The sequence below is a fragment of the Pyxicephalus adspersus genome, chromosome Z (genome assembly GCF_032062135.1).
Source record: "Pyxicephalus adspersus chromosome Z, UCB_Pads_2.0, whole genome shotgun sequence".
NCBI lineage: Eukaryota > Metazoa > Chordata > Amphibia > Anura > Pyxicephalidae > Pyxicephalus > Pyxicephalus adspersus.
In genome coordinates this window covers 23,722,303-23,743,733 of record NC_092871.1, presented here as the reverse complement: position 1 = coordinate 23,743,733, position 21,431 = coordinate 23,722,303, and the positions used below count along the sequence as shown (strand labels likewise).

Below are 21,431 nucleotides of genomic sequence, written 5' to 3'. Positions count from 1 at the left end.
AAAAATGTTTAATATCTATATGTGTCTATCCGCAGACTCTGGATCTATGGACGAGTCAGTGCAACGGTTAGAGGCCTTGAAAACAGCCTGCCAAGTGGTCATCAGAACATTTAGCTGGCCTCAATGGCTGACAAGCCATCAGGAAACAAAAGCCTTTGTGTATTCAAAAATAGACTGTAATCTGAGGAATATTAAAATATTCTTTCCATAGAAAATTACCTGTAAGTGCGGTCAGGAATAAGATTAGTGAGGATACAGCTAGTGACATTGTCCACTGTGACCTGTTGCTTATCCCCATACTCTATAGTGTATCCAGTAATATCTGATCCATGGCAGCATGGATCTGTCCACTGAAGAGCAAGGCACTCTGATGAGGAGGGAAGAGGAGTTTCCAGGAGCTCTTCATCAACAACCTGCAGATCAGCGACTGCAGCAGGTATTGATGGTGGTGTAGTAATCACTGCAGTGTCTCCAAACAGTCCAGTACCTGCTATGTTACCAGCCTGTAAGACAGAACAAAATAAGCTCCACACATTGTCCTAAAATGTAGTCATCTACTTTTCTGCAGGAACACATTAACAGAGAAATATGGAACATACCTGCACACGACAGTAATACGTTGTAGCTGGTGTAAGTCCTTTAATTTCATAGCTTGAGGAAGAACCTATATAAAGTACTTGCATGCAACCTTCCATGCTTCCCCACTCCAGTCGGTATTCTGTAATTTCTGCGCCATTACATCCAGGAACCTGAGAATAATAGGGAAGAATTAGAAATGCAACGTGTTGCACAAGAATTATTAGCATTATATCGATTGTTGCTGACCTTTTTCTAAATTATTCATTTACATATTTAAATCACTAAGTATAATTTTCCTTTACTTCCTTAAAATGGATGAACAACTTATCAGTAGTGGACTTTTTGCAAGTTTGCCTCAAAAAAATCCCCAAAAACAGAAGACTGACATGAAACCTCACACAGGGTAATAAAGCTGACTCACATTCAGACATGTTTAACTATGATAAGCTGAGTAGGCATTATGAACATACAAGAAACAAAAATGTTTCACCACTAAATCTGCATTTGCCCCAACAGTAAATAATGTAATTTCAATTTAGATATGGATGTTTAAAGGAGCCATTGAGGTACATCTGTGTTTTTTTGCAGGGCAACAAGGTAACTCAATTGTCCCCCCCTCCTACCAGTACACAGTTTTCTTTATCCACTGCTCCTTTTTCTTACAGGTGCAAAGGGAACAGTACTATATATACGAGGAGCATAGCTTAAGCCAGGGGAATAGAAGAGCGTCCTTAGGGAACCTAGAGCCCTCAAGGGCTTTTCCTCTTCACTAGAAAAAGCACACAGCAATGAAGAGTGAGGATTCTTCATTTTGTTTGCTTTCCTAGGTTAGTTTTGAAACCACCAACCAGCTTGACAGCCAGTGAAATAGAGTTTCCAGGAGAGGCCAATCAAAGTAGTCTACACAATAGAACTTGATAGTTGCAAACAGTATTTAATGTAAAATTAGTTTAGTGGAATACAAGAGAAATCTGTATATCTAAGAGTTAAGAACAGTATGTGTTTTAAATAAGAAACTAAAAGGAATCAATTTAGCAAAACTATTTACAGCTTTTGGGTTCTTAATTGAGCATCCTGGGCATGGACGCAGCCCACAAATTCCCTTGTGAAGCAATAAAAGCAGATGGGGTTTATCCTATTAGCCTGCAGGATCTGCTGCTCCAATCTGCGTACGTTTACTAAAACGGCTGTCTCTCCAGCTTAATCCCACAAGAAGTTTTAGATATCCAGAACTGTCTTTTGAAGCAATCAATCCCCTAAATTATAATAATACACAGATGGGTTGTCCCAAATGCCAATATCCTTCAAAGCTCTAAATAACAGTCATGTGAACAGTTGGGGCTGCGAGAGCATTTCCAAAGAAAATGAAAAAAAAAAAATCTATAAATATCACCTGTTACAATCCATTATTAGCATGTCCTTAGGAGGATCAAAACTGTATCACAAACACGTAACTGTTCCAACATAGATTGTGCTACAACGTGAACCCTGACAGCTCTAAGCAGGTACAATTCTGAAGAGTTCATCAACACACAGATTTTACCTGTTTAAGGCTAGCTCTATTGAAATGAAGATCATAACTAATTACAGTTTGTGTAAGATCAGTTGTGTGCATTGCATTCCGTTTTTTAATGTGAGAGACAAACCATTACAAAGCTCCTCTCTGCTTTATACGACTACTCACACAAAGTCACAAATTTCATTACAGTTGTGTCTTGATAATGCCCAGCAGTAAAATAAACTATGATGCCTATTTGCAATACTCACTTCCCAACTTGCTAGCACACAACTTGCACTCTTGCAGATTAACAATGGCACCTTACACCTCTCTGGAGGCCCTGGAGCTGTACTGAGTGCTGATGCTTCAGAAAAGGGCCCATTCTACAAAGAAAAACAAATATTAATACATGTACCCAGAGGCTGGAGGGAAATAACAGACATTTTTTATTACAAAGCCTTACCCCAGCTTTATTTGCAGCTTTTACCCAGAAACAGTAAGTCTGCCCAGCAAGCAGATTGCCGACTGTGCATTCTAGGTCAGGGCCTTGGTACACAGCACCACGGTCTTCTTGTTCAGAATTTGCCATCTCTAAAGTGTAAGAGGTTACTGCTGACCCACCATCCAAAGCTGGAGGATCTAGAATAAGATAACAGAGTTATTCACATCAGTTATCTGTCTGTTCACAGGAAAACAGAGATTACATAACAAAAAGAATAATGTCAAAACAAACCATACAAGCTGGAAGCGTTTTACTTTTGAAACAAAGATTTTTGTTATGGTGCCAAACCTTTGAGGATAACTGATCTGCACAGTTTATGTGCTAAACAGAGAAAGATCATCTTTATGACTACCTAAGCAGTAACCTACTGCCTGGGGGATGCACAGAGGGCCCCAGCTTGTACAGCTTACATGACTCCTGATTAGCAAATCTGGTGTTGTGGTGCCCTCCTTGGGATGCAAGATGCTCCACAACAGTCTGCAGAATATTGTGGGGAATGGTTAAGGTAGAAAATTGTTGCTGGTGGGGGTAAAGGAGATGAATATATTTACACAGCAAGGCATGAGATTTATTTAACATGATTTATCTAACATTGTGATATGTCCAATGAAAGGGCTTAGCAGCTGGAAGTGTATGTGTACCTCTCTCTCATCAATGTGCCTACGGCTGTCAAAAGTGCACATAAGTGTGGATCTATATCCTGATTCAGTAAGCTCACTTCACCAAGAGACAATAGTATCAACACAATGACTAAAATCATTTTAATGTACAAAAGATTACACTTACCCCACTGTAGGCTTAATTCCTTGGGTTTGGCTTTGCTAGCTAACCGAGGTGGTTGGCATGGACCTGGTGGCACAATGGCTGTCTGAACGGTTAAAATATCAGATATCTATAAAGAAAAACATAACAGGCTGTTAAGGTGTATGACACACTTTTTCCAGTCACCCTGGTATACTGATTAAGTATTGAAAACTGAAACTGCATACATTTTTTATAAGCAATATACCTCCAGTCCCTATAACACAGTTTATAAAACTAAACTCCATGTGAAGAGCTAAATACACAACTGAGACTTACAGAATATGGAACCCGTTTTAATTGCCAAAGGATTTGTATTTCATTTCACCCAGTTCTCAAATTTAAACGCCCCTGTAATTGTAAGCTTAAGAGCAGAAGATTGAGGAGTTCATCTATCCCCTTCTGTTACCATATGCAGGCTAAAAACACAAAGGTGGATGGGAACACCTAAAACTCCCTGACAGAAAGGACCAGATTTGGTCACTATGGCAAGAAGAACTTTTAAGTTATTCAAGATATATAGGTATTAAAAAGTTGACTTATTAGGTTCATCATTTTTTTGGAGGGATGAACCTTTAAAGAAAATGTCTCCCATGAGAAATTTATGGGATGCCTCTGCTAACCAACACCTTACTAATGACTTCATTGTAGATTATGACATTGTGACACAAACAACTGAATCAAAAAATGATGCATGACATCCGGGCAACTAGCATTAGAGAAATCAGCAATATCTGATTCTATATTTATCACATGGTAAGGTTTCCTTTAAATATATTCTAAAGTAACATAACTTTTCTGACAATGTATAGGATCTGAAAATGCAGCTGTTTCTGGAGCTGGAAAAATCCATATAATATATATCAATCTAACAGGTGCCTTCTGGAATATCTAAAATGAAACAGAACACTTATATGCTTGAACTGGGAATGTTTCCCTTTACAAAGCAAACAGGTAAGTAGGACAATAGAAACACTTTGCAGACAACAGTTTGCAATATCACTGCTAAAAACAAGCAATTTTATTTTGAGGGAGTACACTGATCCACTTACTTGACTTGAGCCTACAATGTTGGCACAGGATACTCTGAATCTATAGAAAGTACCAGGCTTGAGATGGTCACATACATGTTCTCTTAAGGGCCCGCTGTAAACCAAATCCCATTTGTTACCTGTAGGAAGAGGACAAAAAAAATTATATACCCTGATCTACAAAATACAAAGAAATATCAAACAAGTTATATTTTAGCTTTAGGGACATCTTAAAACATTAGTACAGTATAGTGGCGCAAAATTCGGACTGTAATATTCTATAAAAGCACTAAATCATTTTTTCATCACGGCCAGTGCCATACAAATTATCCAACACAGTACATACAACATTGTTCTGAAAACCACAATTTCACTGTTGCCAGTGTGTCAGGTTGTTAGGCACCCATCAGGTCACTTCTTTCAGACAACTCTGATCATTTAATGCTTACATCACATAAAAACATCACAAAGACAAAAAAAATATGAAAAGCACAAATGTTTAGAACCTTAACACTTACCATTTGTGTTTTCGGCAACTTCAAGGAAATATTTAATGATTTCTGAGCCCCCAGTGTCCTTTGGAGCATCTAAAGAAAAAAAAATAATAAATTCAGTTTTTGGTAGCTCCATCAACTTCATGGGCAACTTGGGGGGGCAGGCAGTCCTTCTGTTCACATTCTTGATATAGGATAAACTTAAAATGTAGCAAGGTCCTCTTGCTCATAAGTTTTACCACAGTAGCGAAGGAACAAATGAAAAGTGTGGCTGCAGATACCGGAATTATGGTGTGCCTGTTGGCCTTCCCCTGCATACATACAGCGCATGTTTCACTTTAAGTGAGAGAAAAAAATAAGACTTACCCCATATAACTTTGACACTGTGCGCATGGATCTTTCCCTTTGTACTTGGCTTACATGGAGGACCTGGCTTATCAGGAGATGTTGTATATTCTACTATATCGCTGGGACTACTTTTACCTTCGCTGTTTACTGCAAACACCTGCAAAACAGAAAACCATTTATATAAATATATATAGTGTTACAACGACACAAGTCTCATTGTCTCTCCTAACAATTTTCATGATGCTCTTGTCAGGCCTAGGCAAAATGACTTCGCTGGAGCTTGAAAACTTATTTTACAATATAAGGTGCATTTTTAGATTATTAATATGTTGTTCTATATTAGGACACTTTTGAAAATGTATTTATACAAACTTGTTAGGTACAAATACATCCATTTTAGGACCTATATTTTAGATAATCTGTCATAAGAAACAGGGAGAAAAAAAATCTGCAACTCTTTTTCCTAATACAGCAATAAGAATGAAAAGGAGAATAAGTATAGTTATTAGTACAACACAGAACATTCAGCTTCTATAGGTGCACAATAACTAGATAAAAAAAATCAATACAATCAATCATAGTAAAATTGGGGAATAACTTACCCTAAATTTATATGAAGTATTTCTTCTCAGGTTTTTTAAAGTGCATATAAGGTCATCACTGTTATGTCTAGGTTTAAAGCCATAACCCTAAAGGGAAAAAAAAGAGAATATTTACTTCTAAATTTTAGGTTTTTAGTTTAGATCTATTTTCTAAAAAGATCAACATATATATCCAACTAAGACCAAAACGGAGCACAGCAAATTCTTAAGGTAATATATTGATTATAGATGTATAGAAGGAGACATAATGTGCTTCATGGGTCACATTTATATGTACATTGCTCTTTAGCTGATTTAGCAAGTTGGAAGATGAATCAGATGTAACCATGTTAAACTTAAAGTAGGAAGAACAATAAGTGTCAGACTACATTTCCAAGCAGGCATGTGTCTTGAAAGACACATGCCTGCTTGGAAATTGGCAGCAATTTTAGGATCTCAACATTGGGTCCTGTGGGTGAACAGCTACAGAATGGGTATGTAAATTAAAGTTTAGACCCAAAACTAATTCTTACAATTTACATTAATGAAAATGACTGCTTGCCTTGGTAAGTCCTACATTTAGTTGTGCTTTTAATAGGAATGCAAATTCATCCTCAAGTTAAAAGGTAATCCAATATGAAGAGAAAATACTTTTAAAAGTTCTCCTTCACTGAATATTACTGATCATTACTGAGCGACTGCTCAAATGTAAGCTAAAACAAAAATGTTTTGATCATTACTCACCGATCCCTCCTCTTCCATTTCGAGAATATAGGTTAGGGTCTCATCTGAGGTCATATCATTAGGTGGACTCCATTCTAAACAAAGCCAAGTGATACCGGCTTGTCTGAGCCTTGGAGGCAGTGGGGCAGGTGGCACACTCCCTGCTGTGTAGCAGACCAACGTTTCACTAAATCCACTGGAAGACAAATGTATTTCAATTACATATCATGCTGGATCAAACAGTCTTAGGTGTCCTTAGATTGCCATTTTATATTCATGTGTAACATTAAATTCTATTTTGCTTTCTTGTACTCCCATGTAACTAGACAACAGTGTTAATGTATCAACACATGATGTCAGTATTCTTTCAAAGTTGTCAAAATCAAGTTTCCAGATTTCAACTTGCTAATTAGAAGGGCAGAGAGGAATGCAACATTTATGCTTTGGGCAATAGTAAATAGTAGTACATTTAACAGGCAAAACTGTATTTTTACTAAAAAAAAAAAATAAATACTGAAATACAGGAGTCCATTGCTGCTGTTCTGAAAATTTTAGTTACATGGCTGTCAAGTTGATTCTCTGATTGTAAGTCTTAAATGACCCACACAACCACTGTGCTGCTTAGGTGTTCTCTCAATTGCTGTTCTTTTCACAACAGAATCAAGTCCTGGGACCACCAAGCAACCAGCATGAGCAACCTACAATTTCATCTCAGCTCAGCACATCTAAAAGCATTAATTTATACAAAAAACTACACTGCCCTCTAATCTTTACCCACAGAAAGAACAATGTAGCCAACATACAAAATTGAATTAACATTCCCACCGAATGTTTGCACTAGAAAAAAAAAACCAGGACAAATCATCTTGCAGGACAGTGTTTTGTGTTCTGGTTTATATGCAACTTGAGTTGGGATTATTCTGCTGAATCTCCCACTGGTTTCAACTGAAGTCCACAACATTCTGAGTCAGACATAGTAACATTAAAGGCGGTATTAGGAGTCAAAAGTGTGTGCTACATACAAATTTACAAAAAAGGAATAGGTAAAGCGTAAGGCTATGTACACGTCAGATGATCCTCGTCCGACAATTGCCTCAGGGCTGATATCAGACAAGAATCCTTTCCAACGTTCATGCACTGTTCAGTCTGTTGTTGGAAAGGATCGTGAAAGACAATAATTGCACATGTGTACCCAGCCCTAGCAAGAGGGCATCATTAGTCCATTCATACCTTTTCATTGTTCAGTTAGAATGCTGGGTGTGCAAGTTTGTGCTATACAACATAACACAACAAAAAAAAATGGTGTCATCCTCTTTGTTGTGCTGTGTTTATAACTTGGGACTTGAGGGACAATCCATAAACATTAGAATAGCTGCTATATTTCTCTCTCTCTCTCTCTATATATATAGCTCCCCCTCCCTTATGGTTAGCTACAAGTTTAGCTTACCTCATTCCAATATCATTTTTGGCAGCTATTCTGAAGGCATATCTTGTAGAAGGCAACAACTTTGTTAGTTTGTATTGTTTAAGGTGACCGAAGTAGCACTCTTTAAATGGTCCTTGTTTACCCTTAAAGAAGAAAAAAGCATATGTACAATTATTGAAATACTGTCAACAACTAAAGATTTATGCTTGTGGAAAAATTTTTACAAATGAAGTCAATTGAATTAATACATGGTGTCACTCATTAAGGTGGACCTTCTACCTAAAAGAAAGGTCAACATTGTTTATTCCACCCCTTATAAAATCACCTACACTTAGTAGGTGAAAAATGTACCTGAAAAAATGAGTGTTGTCTGCTAAAATAAATATAGTGCTTCATGTAGGCGTTTTTAAAGAAAATGTAAAATATATCATATAGACATGCATACCTCATCCCATTCCAAGAGGAAGCCATTAATTTTTGATCCATTGTCATTCGAAGTCTGTAAAAGAAAAAGGTTTTTTGTTTTGGTAATGATTGCAAGAATTGAAACTTTAAGGTGTAAATCTACACAAAGCAGGATTTCATTCCACAATAGGTCTTTAGTATTAAACATAACTCTGGCAAGAAAAACTTCTCAACTGAAGTCCAAGGGTCATAGCCAAAGCTCTGCAGTGCTTTAAATGTTATCATGTCTTTCCTCTAAAATGTATTTCCCACATCATCCTATACTGAATCCAGTAGGGAACAGTTGACTTGAGGGTGTCACGGCTGCTCTCTAGTAAAAATGTTAATATCAAAATCGAAATGTAAAAACAGGTCCAAATGTGAGGGATCCTCGGAAGTCAAACCCAAAATTTGGAAAAAAGCAGGTGTGTACTCATCAATAAGACAGCAATATTTCACAGGTGTGTGTGCACACCACTGTATAATTATTGTTGATTTTTTTTTTTAAAAATGCATTAAATAAGTTAAGTTCTAGGTTACTATTTGAATTTGGCATTTGGAACTATCTACGTACCTTCCATTGTAGATTTAGGCAATTTCGGGTTCGAGTGATAAGTTTTGGTGGTGCTGGCGAATCTGGCTCACAGCTTTCGGTGGTAAAACTCACTAATTCAGAAATAGATCCTTCTAAAGGCTGGCATGTGGCAGATACTCTGAAGGGATCAAAAAACATTATTGAAGTAAGCCATCTTCTCTGAAAAGTTCTTATTACATTGCTAAAAGTTACAGAGGCTAGATAAAATAGGAAACTCTCTGACATTCTAAAATTGCAAACTTCTCATTCAGTCATAGTTTCTCCATTTGTAAAGACAACAGGGTGATCAAGAATTTTGAATGTATGTATGCATATTTTGCTTTATGTCATTATCCACGCACTCAGGTTCCTTTAACAACTGGAATCTTATTGATTTATTGATTTCTAAAGCTATGTACACTTCAGATCATTCTTGCTCGATAGGGTCGGGCTTGTCCTGGGCAAGAATCTGACACGTGTACAGAAGTCAGCCGACATCGTTCATAGATCCATTCTGATGGAGCTAAGAGTGACTGATGATGAATGTCTGCAATACAAGTGCAGTGGGGTATTATTACACAGTATTTATATAGCGCCAACATAACAAGGAGTGTTGTACAAAGTCAATAGTCATGTCACTAGAGGTCCCTCAAAGGGGCTCACAATCCCAAATGTCCCTAACATAGTCATATGTCATTACCACAGTCTAAGGTCAATTTTGGGGGAAGCTAATTAACCTAACTGCATGTTTTTGGATTCTGGGAGGAGTACTGCAAAGGTCAGAGTGCTAAACTCTGAGCCACCGTGCTGCCCGCATCTTCTCCCCGGTCTCCATACAACAGAATGGCGCTGTCACTGTTGTGGCTGGATACGTTCATGAAAGATAATTTCCAGCAACAGTAATTGGATGTGTTTGCGCAGCATAACACACAGGACCTCACTTGAGTGCTGATATGATTGTGGTTCACATTCATTTTCTCCAGCAACTGAAAACATACTGGTAGAATAACTTCTGAACAAACTTAACCTAGCTTGAGTGCTAATTTGACTATGATAGACATTACACTGTAAAATCTTTTCAAGAAGAAATTATGTATATGTAATGTGTTTTTAAAAAAAATTGTCTCAAATAAAGCTAAAAAAACTCCAGTACAAAAGCCAATATGAATAATTATTTAAACAAAGGGCCTGCCAATCTAGCAGCATACATACCTGACATGATAGTCTGTTGCTGGCCGAAGGTCAGTAAGTGTGCATGTTGAAGCGTCTCCTCTATAAGAAAAAAAAAATATGTAATGACCCAGACAATAATCTTCCCTGTACATACAATACACACATTTATTTATCTTACAAGACTAGCAAACAAGAAGATCCAACTCAATTCACAGATATGTATGATATAGTATGGATGTTAGACCTGCAATTTTAAATAGACCACAATGATCCCCTATTCGGCACAACTTTACCCTGCTACCACAATCACATTAGTGGCTCACAATAGTCAACTGCCTGTAACAACACAAACGCTGAGACAGGTTTTGTGAGTGAAATCATAGACATCAAGGTTGTGAAGGCTGCTTCTGCTTGTTTCAACACCCTATACTTGAGACCTTTTTATAATTGCTAAATACTGTGCTTAGGTATGTAAGGATGTGAGCATCCTTGAGGTTAATACAGCTGACTCTGCTTCATTAGTGTGATAAACTCTCACTTAACCTAGAGTCAACTAATGGAGGGACAAGTGCCTGTCCATTAACTTTATTGCACAGTCCCAGCCAAGCAAAAAACTGGGTTGGGAGGGCTATGATATAAATGTACTTCAACACAACCAAAGAAAACAGATAATCATTAATGTTTTATATTGAATCTGAAGTGAGACACTGGTATGGACCTTAAAGAGGAAGTAAACTCAAACCTCACCCAAAACAAAAAACATACACTTCAATCCTTCAATCCTGCAAAGCAGTCGATCGGTCCAGAGGTTTCTTTCATCGGGTCCCGCGTCGTCCCTGCACCCGCGTTCGGGTCGGTGAGCCGGGCACTGCCATCTCCTCCTCTCCTTTCGGGTTCTTCTTTCTACGTCACCCGACACAGACACGAGATCGGGTGATGTAGATGGGAAAAAAACTTGCCAATCTCACTGCGCATGCGTGCAATTTTGTGCCTTTTGATGAAAGGGCTCCTTCTCGCATATGCCCGAGATATTTGGGCATATGCGAAAGGAGCGCCCTAGAGCCTCCTGGGATGGGTGACGTAGGTATCCCGGGAGGCTTTGCGCTCCCATTCATCAAGAATTAGGGGGCGGTGCTGTACCCTTTTGGGGTGCTGCATTTAAAAAAAAATAAAACAGATATTTTAAATTAAATTTTTAATTACATTTTTAAATTAATTAAATTTTATTAATTTAAATAAATTTTTAATTAAAGTTTAGGTACACTTTCAGGGCTAAACAAAAATTGAGGGCTAAACAAACTACATCTGTCATCATCAATTGGGCCTAAGGCAATAAAAAATATTTTCATATGCATGCATGAAGAAAAAGATTTCTTAATTCTGTAAAGTCCTTTTTTTAATACTGTTTTTACACTATTACAAAATCTTTACCGGCAAACAGGCAGCAACAAACACCCGTATATTGTTCCATACTCTGTGCAGTTTAGACACAGCTAATTTTTTTTCCCAGTAAAAAACAGTTCCAATCTGATGGCATAGCTTTACAAACAAAACTAGAAAATCCTTACTCCTATACTATGTAATAACACTTTTTACTTTATATTAGTGGCTTTTATCCTTTCCATGTCTTCATGCTGGCTATCCCTGCAGGCATTGTTTTCTTTGCTCTGAAACAATTAACACCCTATAATTGTTCTGGACAAAGACAGAATGTACTCACGAGTAGGCCGGCTTGAACTTTCCATTTTTGCCATTGTTGGATACAGTCACCTCGTATATAAATCTTCTTGGTAAGAGAGCCGTGGGACTTTCTCTGTTTTGTGAAGCTATCTGAACACTCCATGATAACACAGCAGACCTAGCTTCCAAGTTGGAGACCTAAGAGGTAAAAATAATACACTCAGACTTTCTGCTACATTTAAAGCAACCATCAGAACATTATTAACAATACAAAAAAAAATAAATCACATCAGGTCCCAGAAATGAATGGCCATATACCCAACATTGTGGCCTTTACACATACCTGGTTTAGACGATGCAAACCCGTTAACAAAAGTCCTAAAATTGTCACCAGGACAAAAATATTTAAAGAAATCTTATCACTATTCTAAAAATATTCTTTGAGAAGCACTTTGTAAAAGAATACGATTGTTTGCAGGAGGCATGGAAACAAATGGTTCTCTCTTCACTTTGGATTATCAGTGTGCTCCCCAGCCACTTTTAGCCGGATGCACCATCCAGTACTTTTCGGTAACTACTCTGCTTTTTTTGGGGTGATTACTGAAAAGTTGGGTCACAATATAGGGGCTGCCACCCACCTAAAAACATTCCGTGTAGAATTTTAAATGCTTTGTACCTGGTTTGTCCCATCAAACTCTATATCACTATTTTGTCCTGTTAGTGAAGTAGTGGTTAGCAAGAGTAACCAGAGCCCATTTGACATAACCACTAAAGGGGTATTTAACTTATTCTTTAACAGGATGTCTCTTATTATGTCTTGAAGGCTGCATTTACACAGAGCATCTGCAGAATGGTTAGCTGACTGCAGCTGTGCCCCCTTAACCCTTGTTACCCCTAGCGGCAAGCACTTATCCACTAAATGAATAAGAGTTCTTGCCACTAGGGATAGAAAGGGTTAGGAGGGTGGAACTGCTGTCAGCAAGCCGTTCTGCAGATGCTCCCTGTAAATGCAGCCTTGAGAAAGAACAGGATCACTCCTAAACACTACAGTTTAAAATTATTTTATTTATTTTTTTAATCTGTAGGTTTTATTCAAACTTTAAATGGTAATTCTACTATAACGGCTTTGTTTAGGCACTTGCTGTTATGCTGTGAAAAAAATTTCTCTCTGTCTTTCAATTGCTTTTCTACATTGTTAGCTTTCCACATGGTTCCTGGGTAAAGACTAGCAGTTATGCCAATTCAAAAGCACATTTCCCTGTTGGTACTATCATGAAGCAGACCTTAAGCAATGGCCGCTTGCCACTGAAACAAGTGTATTAAGGCAGTAGGTGGAAGAAAGGAGACTGAACACCAGCAAAGAAAATTGGAGAAAATGGCATAGTGTTACAAGAAACAAAAAAAAAAACACAACACAACAATCCAGATAGGGTTTACACCTACTTTGATGAGTCTAAAACTTCAAAAAGGACAGTTATATTTTTGCTTCTACTGCAGGTAAAATTTAAAGCATTTATTGCTCATTTTTGATATTTTTCCTAAAATAATATTTAATCGGTGATATACAAAAAATAAATATATTTGGTAATGCAAAAAAAGTAGGGCTCTTGATAAGAGTGAGAAAATGAAAAGAATAGCCATATTATTAGGTTATTCAGGAAGTGCCACTGAAGTATGCATTGTTAATGAGATGAAGTCATGCCACTGGACTGAACTTGTGTCCTTAAATACCCGCATGAAGCACAGAGTGACAACCAGACCCTTGTAGCAGCCAAATATTTAGGATGAATTATTGCCAGGAAAGGCTGCAGCTTCAAATCTATGATGATTTACTGTTCATGGCTTAAAGAATGAGTTGCCTCTATTAAAATCATGTACTTTGTAATGTAGTTTGGAGTGTGTATGTATATCTGGAGTTCTTAAGAGCAGATTTTATAATGTAGAGTTATGAATTTAGACTTTATAACACTGTTAGCTAATAAATGCTCTGTAAGTTGTCAGCACTTCCCATAGCTGGTCCTAAATTATATTGTGATGAACCAGAATACACATTAACAGTATCTTTTTTTAAACCTATTTTTCTAGTTTTATTATTTATATTGTTTTCACATCTACCCTCCTTCGACTAGCAAAGACCTAAAATCAATTAGGATATCTTTGCAATAATTCTAATAGTTAGTCATAAATATAGTTAGACTTACTATCCTTAGCAATCTACAAAATTTTTTGAGCTTACTATTTTATTTCTAAATGAATGAGCTTTTTACCAAGTTGATCTTTTAGTCTTACTTTAATGTTGCTGCTATTGTATCATTTAAAATATAGGTTCCCAATGAAAATGGCTGTTTTACCACTGCAAAGGTTATAGGTGCAGTTGCTACGGAATATAAAATAGGAATACCTACCACTGGTTTGCTCATGCTGGGATTTAAATCTTGTAACTTTTTCGGCTCTGCTTCTCCATCTAGGAAAGACAAAAGCAAAGCACAAAAATATATTTTAACCACATTAATGCACAATATGCCTGGTAGCACAGACTGTTTTGTGACTTTATTTTTATCTTTGGCTTTTAGGAAACCGCCAACTGGTATTGATTTACCAGTCAGTATACGGGTGAAAAGCACAGATGTTACTCTCTAGTCTGCGGGGAACAAGAATTTGCATAATCTTCCAATGTACAGAGCCGTCATCGGTGAACAGAAATGATGCAACATTAAGTATTGCTCAACATGAGTAATAATTCATGCTGAAAATCTCATTCCGCACTTCCTTATGGGCCTCCACAATGGCTGTGACAATGTCCTGTTGAACATCCTGGATTAGTGTTGCCAAGTTCTGTGCAATCACAGTGAGGTACATACGAGTTCATTTTCTAAAACAATTGTATAACAGACACAACAATATATTCATAGCTCTACTAAAAGGGCAGATGGATAAACATTAGACTAATGGCATATCTTTAGCGCAAATGCTTTTTAAATAAAGTATGGAACTGTTGAGCACTTGTTAGGCATTTCTTGCTGGATGCTGTTCAAGTGACAACATTGGCCAATAAGTAAAGGAAAATCTCCCCAACTAGTAAAAACCAAAAGCGTTAAACATTCCATACTTCATCAATAAAAGAAAAGGGCTGGCAAAGACTTCAAGAAAGAAACAATGGCTTCTATCTGCAAATCTTAGTCCCCATTTACTTCTATTTGATATCTAAAATTTAGGAGAAATTTTAAGTCCAGACCAAGCTTCTTTATTTTGCTAAAGACTGAAAGTCATGTATCTGCGCAGCACCAGCCAAGTGACTCGGTTTACTTTATCTTTAATAAAAAAAAGCATGCAAAGTCCATAGACTGCCTCCCTTGGTTTCATAATAGGGAAGGGCAGAGCTGAGATTTGCTGAGGAGGATGTGAGAAGCTAGTGGATTTTTCAACTTATTGGTGTTGCGCAAAACACAAAATTTTGCTTGGGCTGCAAGCCTATTTTCTCTGTAGCATATGTTTATGCTATATCTAAATTAACTTGCAGAAAGTAACATGTACTACTTTGATAATAATAAAAGCCTTTGCTGGTCTGTTGATTTTTTTTAGGCTTAAAAACAGTAGTGCAAAGTAGTAATAACAACAAGGAGAATACCTCTGAGTTGTATAGGTTAATGCATTATGCAAAATGCTCCATTTTTCTAAAGAACAGCATTTCCATTACACATGTAACACAACATATCAATATAGTGCAAACGTGGCCTCTCTTTATGTAATGTATATAGTAAATCAGATAGATAAATTGGCTTTAGGTCATGCCAGACTGAAAAAATGGAAAAAATGTCTCATACTTTTCAGTTGGAGAATGAAAAAAAGAAAAAAAAGCATGCTTTCCATTAAAAACTTTAAAAAAGTAAAGGCCCCACAGATACCACAATATGCTTTTTATTAACAAAAAAGACTACTTCTCTGCCATATGATTAAGTTCACCAGGGGCCCAATTTTTTCTTGACATTAGGCCTTTTGCTTTATCACAAATGCCATTACATTGTCTAATAAGAGGACTGCAAAAGGTACTTCTATTGGACGGGAGGATTTCTTGAACATGGAGTTGTGCTCTAATATCAAAGCAAAATTCAATTGGATAGGGACATATACATAAGCAGGCTAATTAAACAGATATGACCATGAGTATTTACACATTTAATAATTCACTGACCTCAAACAAGCATGTTAGTTAGGACCTCTGACATAAGGATTTTCGGTCTTTTCAAGCACTAAAGCCAAAGGAAAAGACTGGCATCCAGAGAACTATAATTTGGCAGAAGTGGCAGAACGCCATTTTTTTTTTTTTTTTTTTTAGAGAAAAGCTCTTTGATATACCAGTGGTTAATATTATTATTGTTGTAGTTCCCGATTTTACTTCTTATGGTTTAATACGTCTTACATATAACATACAGGCTGAACAATAAATCGTACCCGTGCTATCATTCTCTGCCGGAGGACTGCTCCGTGTCCGTGATGCTTGCTTCAGTTTAATGGGTCCTCCTGTAAGGTGCTGTCCCTTCGAATATCCATTCTGCATGTGTGAGTTTGTAGCAATGTGTGCTTTGTGTGGGGAGGAGGGTGGACTGTGCAGTTTACTGTTATTGTGGGAGCTGATTTGTCGCTCTTTCAACCGTTTTAATTTCATGCTTCTTTCATCCCTTTGAGGAAAATTCATCCTCCCATGGGACCGAGGTTCTGGAGGAAAAAAAAAAATACCATGACATTCGAAAAAAAACAAAATGAAGATATTTTAAGAGCTGAACCAACTTACGTTAGAACTTGGAGAGATGATTTATGAAAACTGGAGCAAAAGTGTTGCCAAGCAACAACACCTGTTCCAGATTTCATAAATCAGTCTGTACGCTCTCATAAGTATCTGCTTAAAGGAAATTGAAAGATAATTGTTTTTAAAGGACTACTGTACTTCCAAAATGCATCAATAACTAATGGAGCAAAGAGTTTAGATAAAGAGTGGAGAGCATTGCCTTTTGACCACAACAGACAACAAAGACATCAACAATCTTTCTAGTTGTACATTCTGCTTATTACAGCAGGATGTCTTTAAACGCAGGAAAGAATGGCGAAATCCGCTTAGCTAAACCTGTAGATAGAACGCCTGCTTTAAAGCATACCTAAACTCAGAATTTTCACAATACAACATACACAGACAACCCTTTTATTTAAATAAAAAAATTGTCTGTTTGTGTTTTTTTTTTTGAAGTGCAGCATGTGCAGTGAGATTGGCAAGTTTTTTTTTTTTTTTCGATCTACGTCACCCGATCTCGCGCCTGCGTCGGTTGATGTAGGAAGAAGAACCTGGAAGAGGAGAGATGGCCGCGCCAAGCGCTCAACATGCGCCCGCCCGAAGACGGAGACCGGGACGACGCGGGACCCGATGGAAGGAACCTCCTGACGGATTGACTGCTCTGTGGGATTGAAGGTTAGTGTCATTTGTTTTTGTTTTGGGTAGTTTGGGTTTACTTCCTCAATCAATCTGCAATCTGTTTCTCTGATGGCTCTTTCAAACCATCAGAAATTGTGTGGCTGGCAGCTGCTGTGCACCCCAGAGCAGCAACTTGCACTAGGCTGCAGTCACGATGCACATTTCCAGACAGCAATTTAAAGGCTAAAAGTGACAGCTGCTTGCAATAAATGGTTCCCATCCTGTTGGAATTGTGGTTAAGCCCAAAGAAGAATATTGCAGGCTCACTGCAGATCTGAAATGATCCTGAGGGTTAAATGAGTGCAGCAGAGATATAATTTTGGGTGTTTGCTGTATAGATCAAATATAATTTGCCCATCTTGCTCATCGCCACATTTTATCTGCAGGAATACGTAAGACAGGCAGGTAAGTATAGGGAATGGTTGACATGCTAACACCTTCCACTGAACCATTTTTTCTATACACAGGACACCCAAAGCAAAAATTGGAAAGAGAACAGTAAAGTGAAATATGAAATGGGAAAGTTAGGTAACAAATTCAACAGATAAACTAAAAATACATAGTGAATGATAAAGGTAGTACATATCAAAAACTGATATTAGAAGTGCTGGACCAAAGGTTAAAAAAGAAATGCATTGAATACATACCTTGTTCTTGGAAAATGTGCGGGTGAGGTGGTGGGTGCTGGTGTATAAATTGCGGTGGCAACTCTCCTGTGCCTGGCACTGGTGGAAAGACGTGATGTGGAGGGTGAGGAAGTAGAGCGGGGTGATGGTGCATAAAATGTGTCACATGCGGTGGAGGTGGGTGCAATGACGGGTGGAACTCTGTTGAATGTGGCAAGACCAACACCTTACGCACGCCATTTTCTTCCACAACCTATAACAAATAAAACAAAATAAAGATTTAAAGGAAAATTGTTGTGTAGTTATAAGCAAGCACATATCTTTGTTATGGATTAAATGGTATTCAGTGTAGTTTTAATGTGGCTTTTACATTTTACATTTAAGTGTTTTATCTTCTGTATTTGAGTTATTGTATGTGTAAGCAAAAAATAAAAAGCTACTAGGAGCTAGGGAAAGTTTTTTGTTTGGGCAAAAAGTCCTTGTATGTATTTGCTTGCCAATAACCTCTACTTCCTTGAAACTTTTTTTTACCTTAGGGTTTTCGTTCCACTTTAAATGGCCCACAATATACTATATAAATAATACATATTACAGAACCCTATTACAAGAAAAAATTACTGGTAGTTAAAGTGTCCATATAGCCAAATTCACGGTCTTCACACACAACTCCACTATCACCTGGTTAGGATGGGTAAACGAATGAAATCTGATTGCCTACCTACCTAACTGCCAAGGGTAAATATCACCAATTTTCTGTATGGTAACTAAAGATGACTCTTCACCATCAATCTCAGCCTGCTTGCTGCATATTTTGTTTGGCTTCAAAATTTTATCACAGCAATTTCCTCCCAGCCCAAAACAAGATTAACGGATGTGGTATGGCTATTTATGCCAGAATCTTGCTGAAATTGCCACTGAGGGACATAAAAGCAAATTATTCCATCGCTCACAGTCACATAGCTGTGGGAAATCTTTGATTCTTGAAAGCTGATGCTCTAAATCCACAACCATTTATTACAAAATTTACCTCTGTACCACACACGTAGGGGACAATATGTACAAAAATAAATTGGCAACTACTGCCAATTATGGTTTCATATTGGTTTGAAGCAGTAATAATAATTAGTATTCTGTGAAAAACTTAGAATAATGTAATATTTTCCCTATTTAACTGGATACTCATCATTATGATAAATGTGAATGCCTGGGTCAAAGTCTTTGGCGTTACTATGAGAAGGCGCTCTCCATGTCCCACATGTCTGCTGGAAATAATATAATCTAGTGTTCAACCCAGAATTTTTTTTTTAAACTGAGTGGGAAGAAATTTTAGGTGGGTGGCAGCCCTTGTATTGTGACCCAACTCATCAGTAACCACCCAAAAATAGCCGAATGGTTACTGAAAAGTGTCAGGTGGTGTGCCCAGCTAAAAGGGGCCAGGGAGAAAACTGATAATCCATAGGAGTCTTAACAACAGTTTACTTTCAGTGATAAACTTTCATTGAGACAGCTGCAAGCTGAATCATATTTAAAAGAATTAAAAATGGCCAAATGCACTATCCAGTAAAAACTGTGCACACAGTTCACCGTGTGGGAAAGCCACTGACTTTCAGCAAAATAATCAATCTTTCTACAGCTTTCAGGTCTCGTTAGGTTTAATTTAGGATTTCAATCAAAATCCCAGAGCAGTATACAAGAAAAACAAATTATACCTGAGAGACATAACCAGGTGGCACAAAGATTGGAGGCATGGAACCATTAGGTGACATCATAGGAACATGTGCTGGACCTGTAGGGAAGAGAGAAAAGTACAGAAAGGATGGGAAATATATAAACAGAGATAAAAATGAAAAAGAAAAAAAAAAAAAGGTAGTGAGCGTGTGTGATTTAAAAAATAATAAAGCATTACAGTTGACAGCAAAATTCCTCATATGAAATATACCGCTATTTAATGTACAGTGCTGCTAAATATGTTGGCACTATATAAATCTTGTTTATTATTATTATTATTATTATTATTAATAATAATAATAATAATAATATAAAAGAAATAAACAGTTCCTTTTATGTAAAGTAGCATGGTTTCTTGGTAAAAAAAAAAAAAAAAAACTGCTTCTGAAGTCCAAGCAAGGTTATCTTTTACACCTAGCTAACCACCAAACCATGCCTTGCTGCGGCCATGTTTAAAATGCAACAACACACAATTACAGAGATGTGCATTAATGATTTTTGGACAGGCATTTTTTTCTTTCAAGAATAATATTAAACATGATTAGATTGTAGTAAAGTAAAACTTCTGGAATATATTTTTGTCTGGGAATACACAGGAAAAAAAAAGCCATTTTTTTTATTCTTGTGATAGAAAGACGAGAATTGTGTGGAATTGTAGTCATCAGGACATAAAGACAAATGCCAATACCAAACCTGACAGTTGTTCTTGTTGCTCTCTGATCCCCTCCAGGAGGATAAGAGGCAAAGGCTAATCTCCTTGGTAGATGAGTGCTATATGTACCTGACTCCATAATTAAGAAAAACAAAAAAGGTTTGCCATACATATACACCAAACCTTCAGGTAGCATCTTGAGCCAACTTAATTATCTGGCCTGGGATATTGTAACTCCGAGGCATGTCAAAAAATGCATACTGAGCTGCCATCGATATTTAACTTTCCTATCTAGACCAGGGGTGTCCAAACTTTTTGCAAGGAGGGCCAGATTTGGTTAGATGAAAATGTGTGGGGGCCGACCATTCAGCATGTACTCAGGGTTAGTGTGGGCGTGGTCTGAGCGGGTCCCACACAGCACACGCCCACCAGGTTGATGTGTGGGGGGGTTCCCTGTGCATGGAGTCAGGTGTCAGTATGGGAGCACGTTCTTGGAATAATCAGAGTGGGTGTGGTCGGTGCGGGTCCCACACAGCACACACCCACTACAAAGACAGAGGGGATTCCCTGTGGACACACGGGGACTCCTGTCCTGCCGATTATGCCCAAGTAGCTGACCGATAATTGCAAGGCGACTGATCAACTCTAATTAAATATAAAATAGGTTTTTGTACAAGTGTATTTTATACTGTGGCCAACAGTGCTGGCGGGCCACATAATATTGATTTTATGACAGAGGCTGCGGGCTGGTGGAAATCTGAACATTGTCTGCAACTGGTCCCAGGCCTGGACTTTGGACATGCCCCATCTAGACCCTGACCTGGAACAAGCAAGAAAGATGGGAGTCCACTGTGAAGCCAAGACTGGTATATTAAGTGTGCAATTCTTTAAAATAAAATGTTTGTTATACATATACCTGTATACAGACACATATATATATAAAAAAAATACATATATATATATATATATATATAAAAAATACATATATATATATATATATATATACACACACACAGATATATAAACACGTTAGCTTGATGCTATTTTACCTTATAAGTGCAAACGTCTAAATAAATTTAAAAAAAAGTTTACAATGATGAAATGGCT

General features: G+C 37.4%; 1 protein-coding gene across 2 annotated transcripts in view; it reads right to left on the bottom strand.

Annotated features, from left to right (window-relative positions):
• Positions 1 to 21,431, bottom strand: part of LOC140344053 (fibronectin type-III domain-containing protein 3A-like) — a gene marked incomplete in the record, with an annotated part of 68,663 nt that overhangs the window by 7,538 nt on the left and 39,694 nt on the right. For both annotated transcript variants that reach the window (XM_072430965.1, XM_072430967.1), the window contains 19 exon segments: positions 220 to 503; positions 600 to 749; positions 2,347 to 2,460; positions 2,541 to 2,716; positions 3,366 to 3,471; positions 4,433 to 4,551; positions 4,930 to 4,998; positions 5,272 to 5,410; positions 5,856 to 5,942; positions 6,579 to 6,753; positions 8,005 to 8,126; positions 8,429 to 8,482; positions 9,002 to 9,140; positions 10,214 to 10,273; positions 11,895 to 12,052; positions 14,260 to 14,318; positions 16,307 to 16,570; positions 17,966 to 18,197; positions 19,654 to 19,730. In XM_072430965.1, the coding sequence (XP_072287066.1) occupies positions 220 to 503; positions 600 to 749; positions 2,347 to 2,460; positions 2,541 to 2,716; positions 3,366 to 3,471; positions 4,433 to 4,551; positions 4,930 to 4,998; positions 5,272 to 5,410; positions 5,856 to 5,942; positions 6,579 to 6,753; positions 8,005 to 8,126; positions 8,429 to 8,482; positions 9,002 to 9,140; positions 10,214 to 10,273; positions 11,895 to 12,052; positions 14,260 to 14,318; positions 16,307 to 16,570; positions 17,966 to 18,197; positions 19,654 to 19,730 (2,584 nt within the window).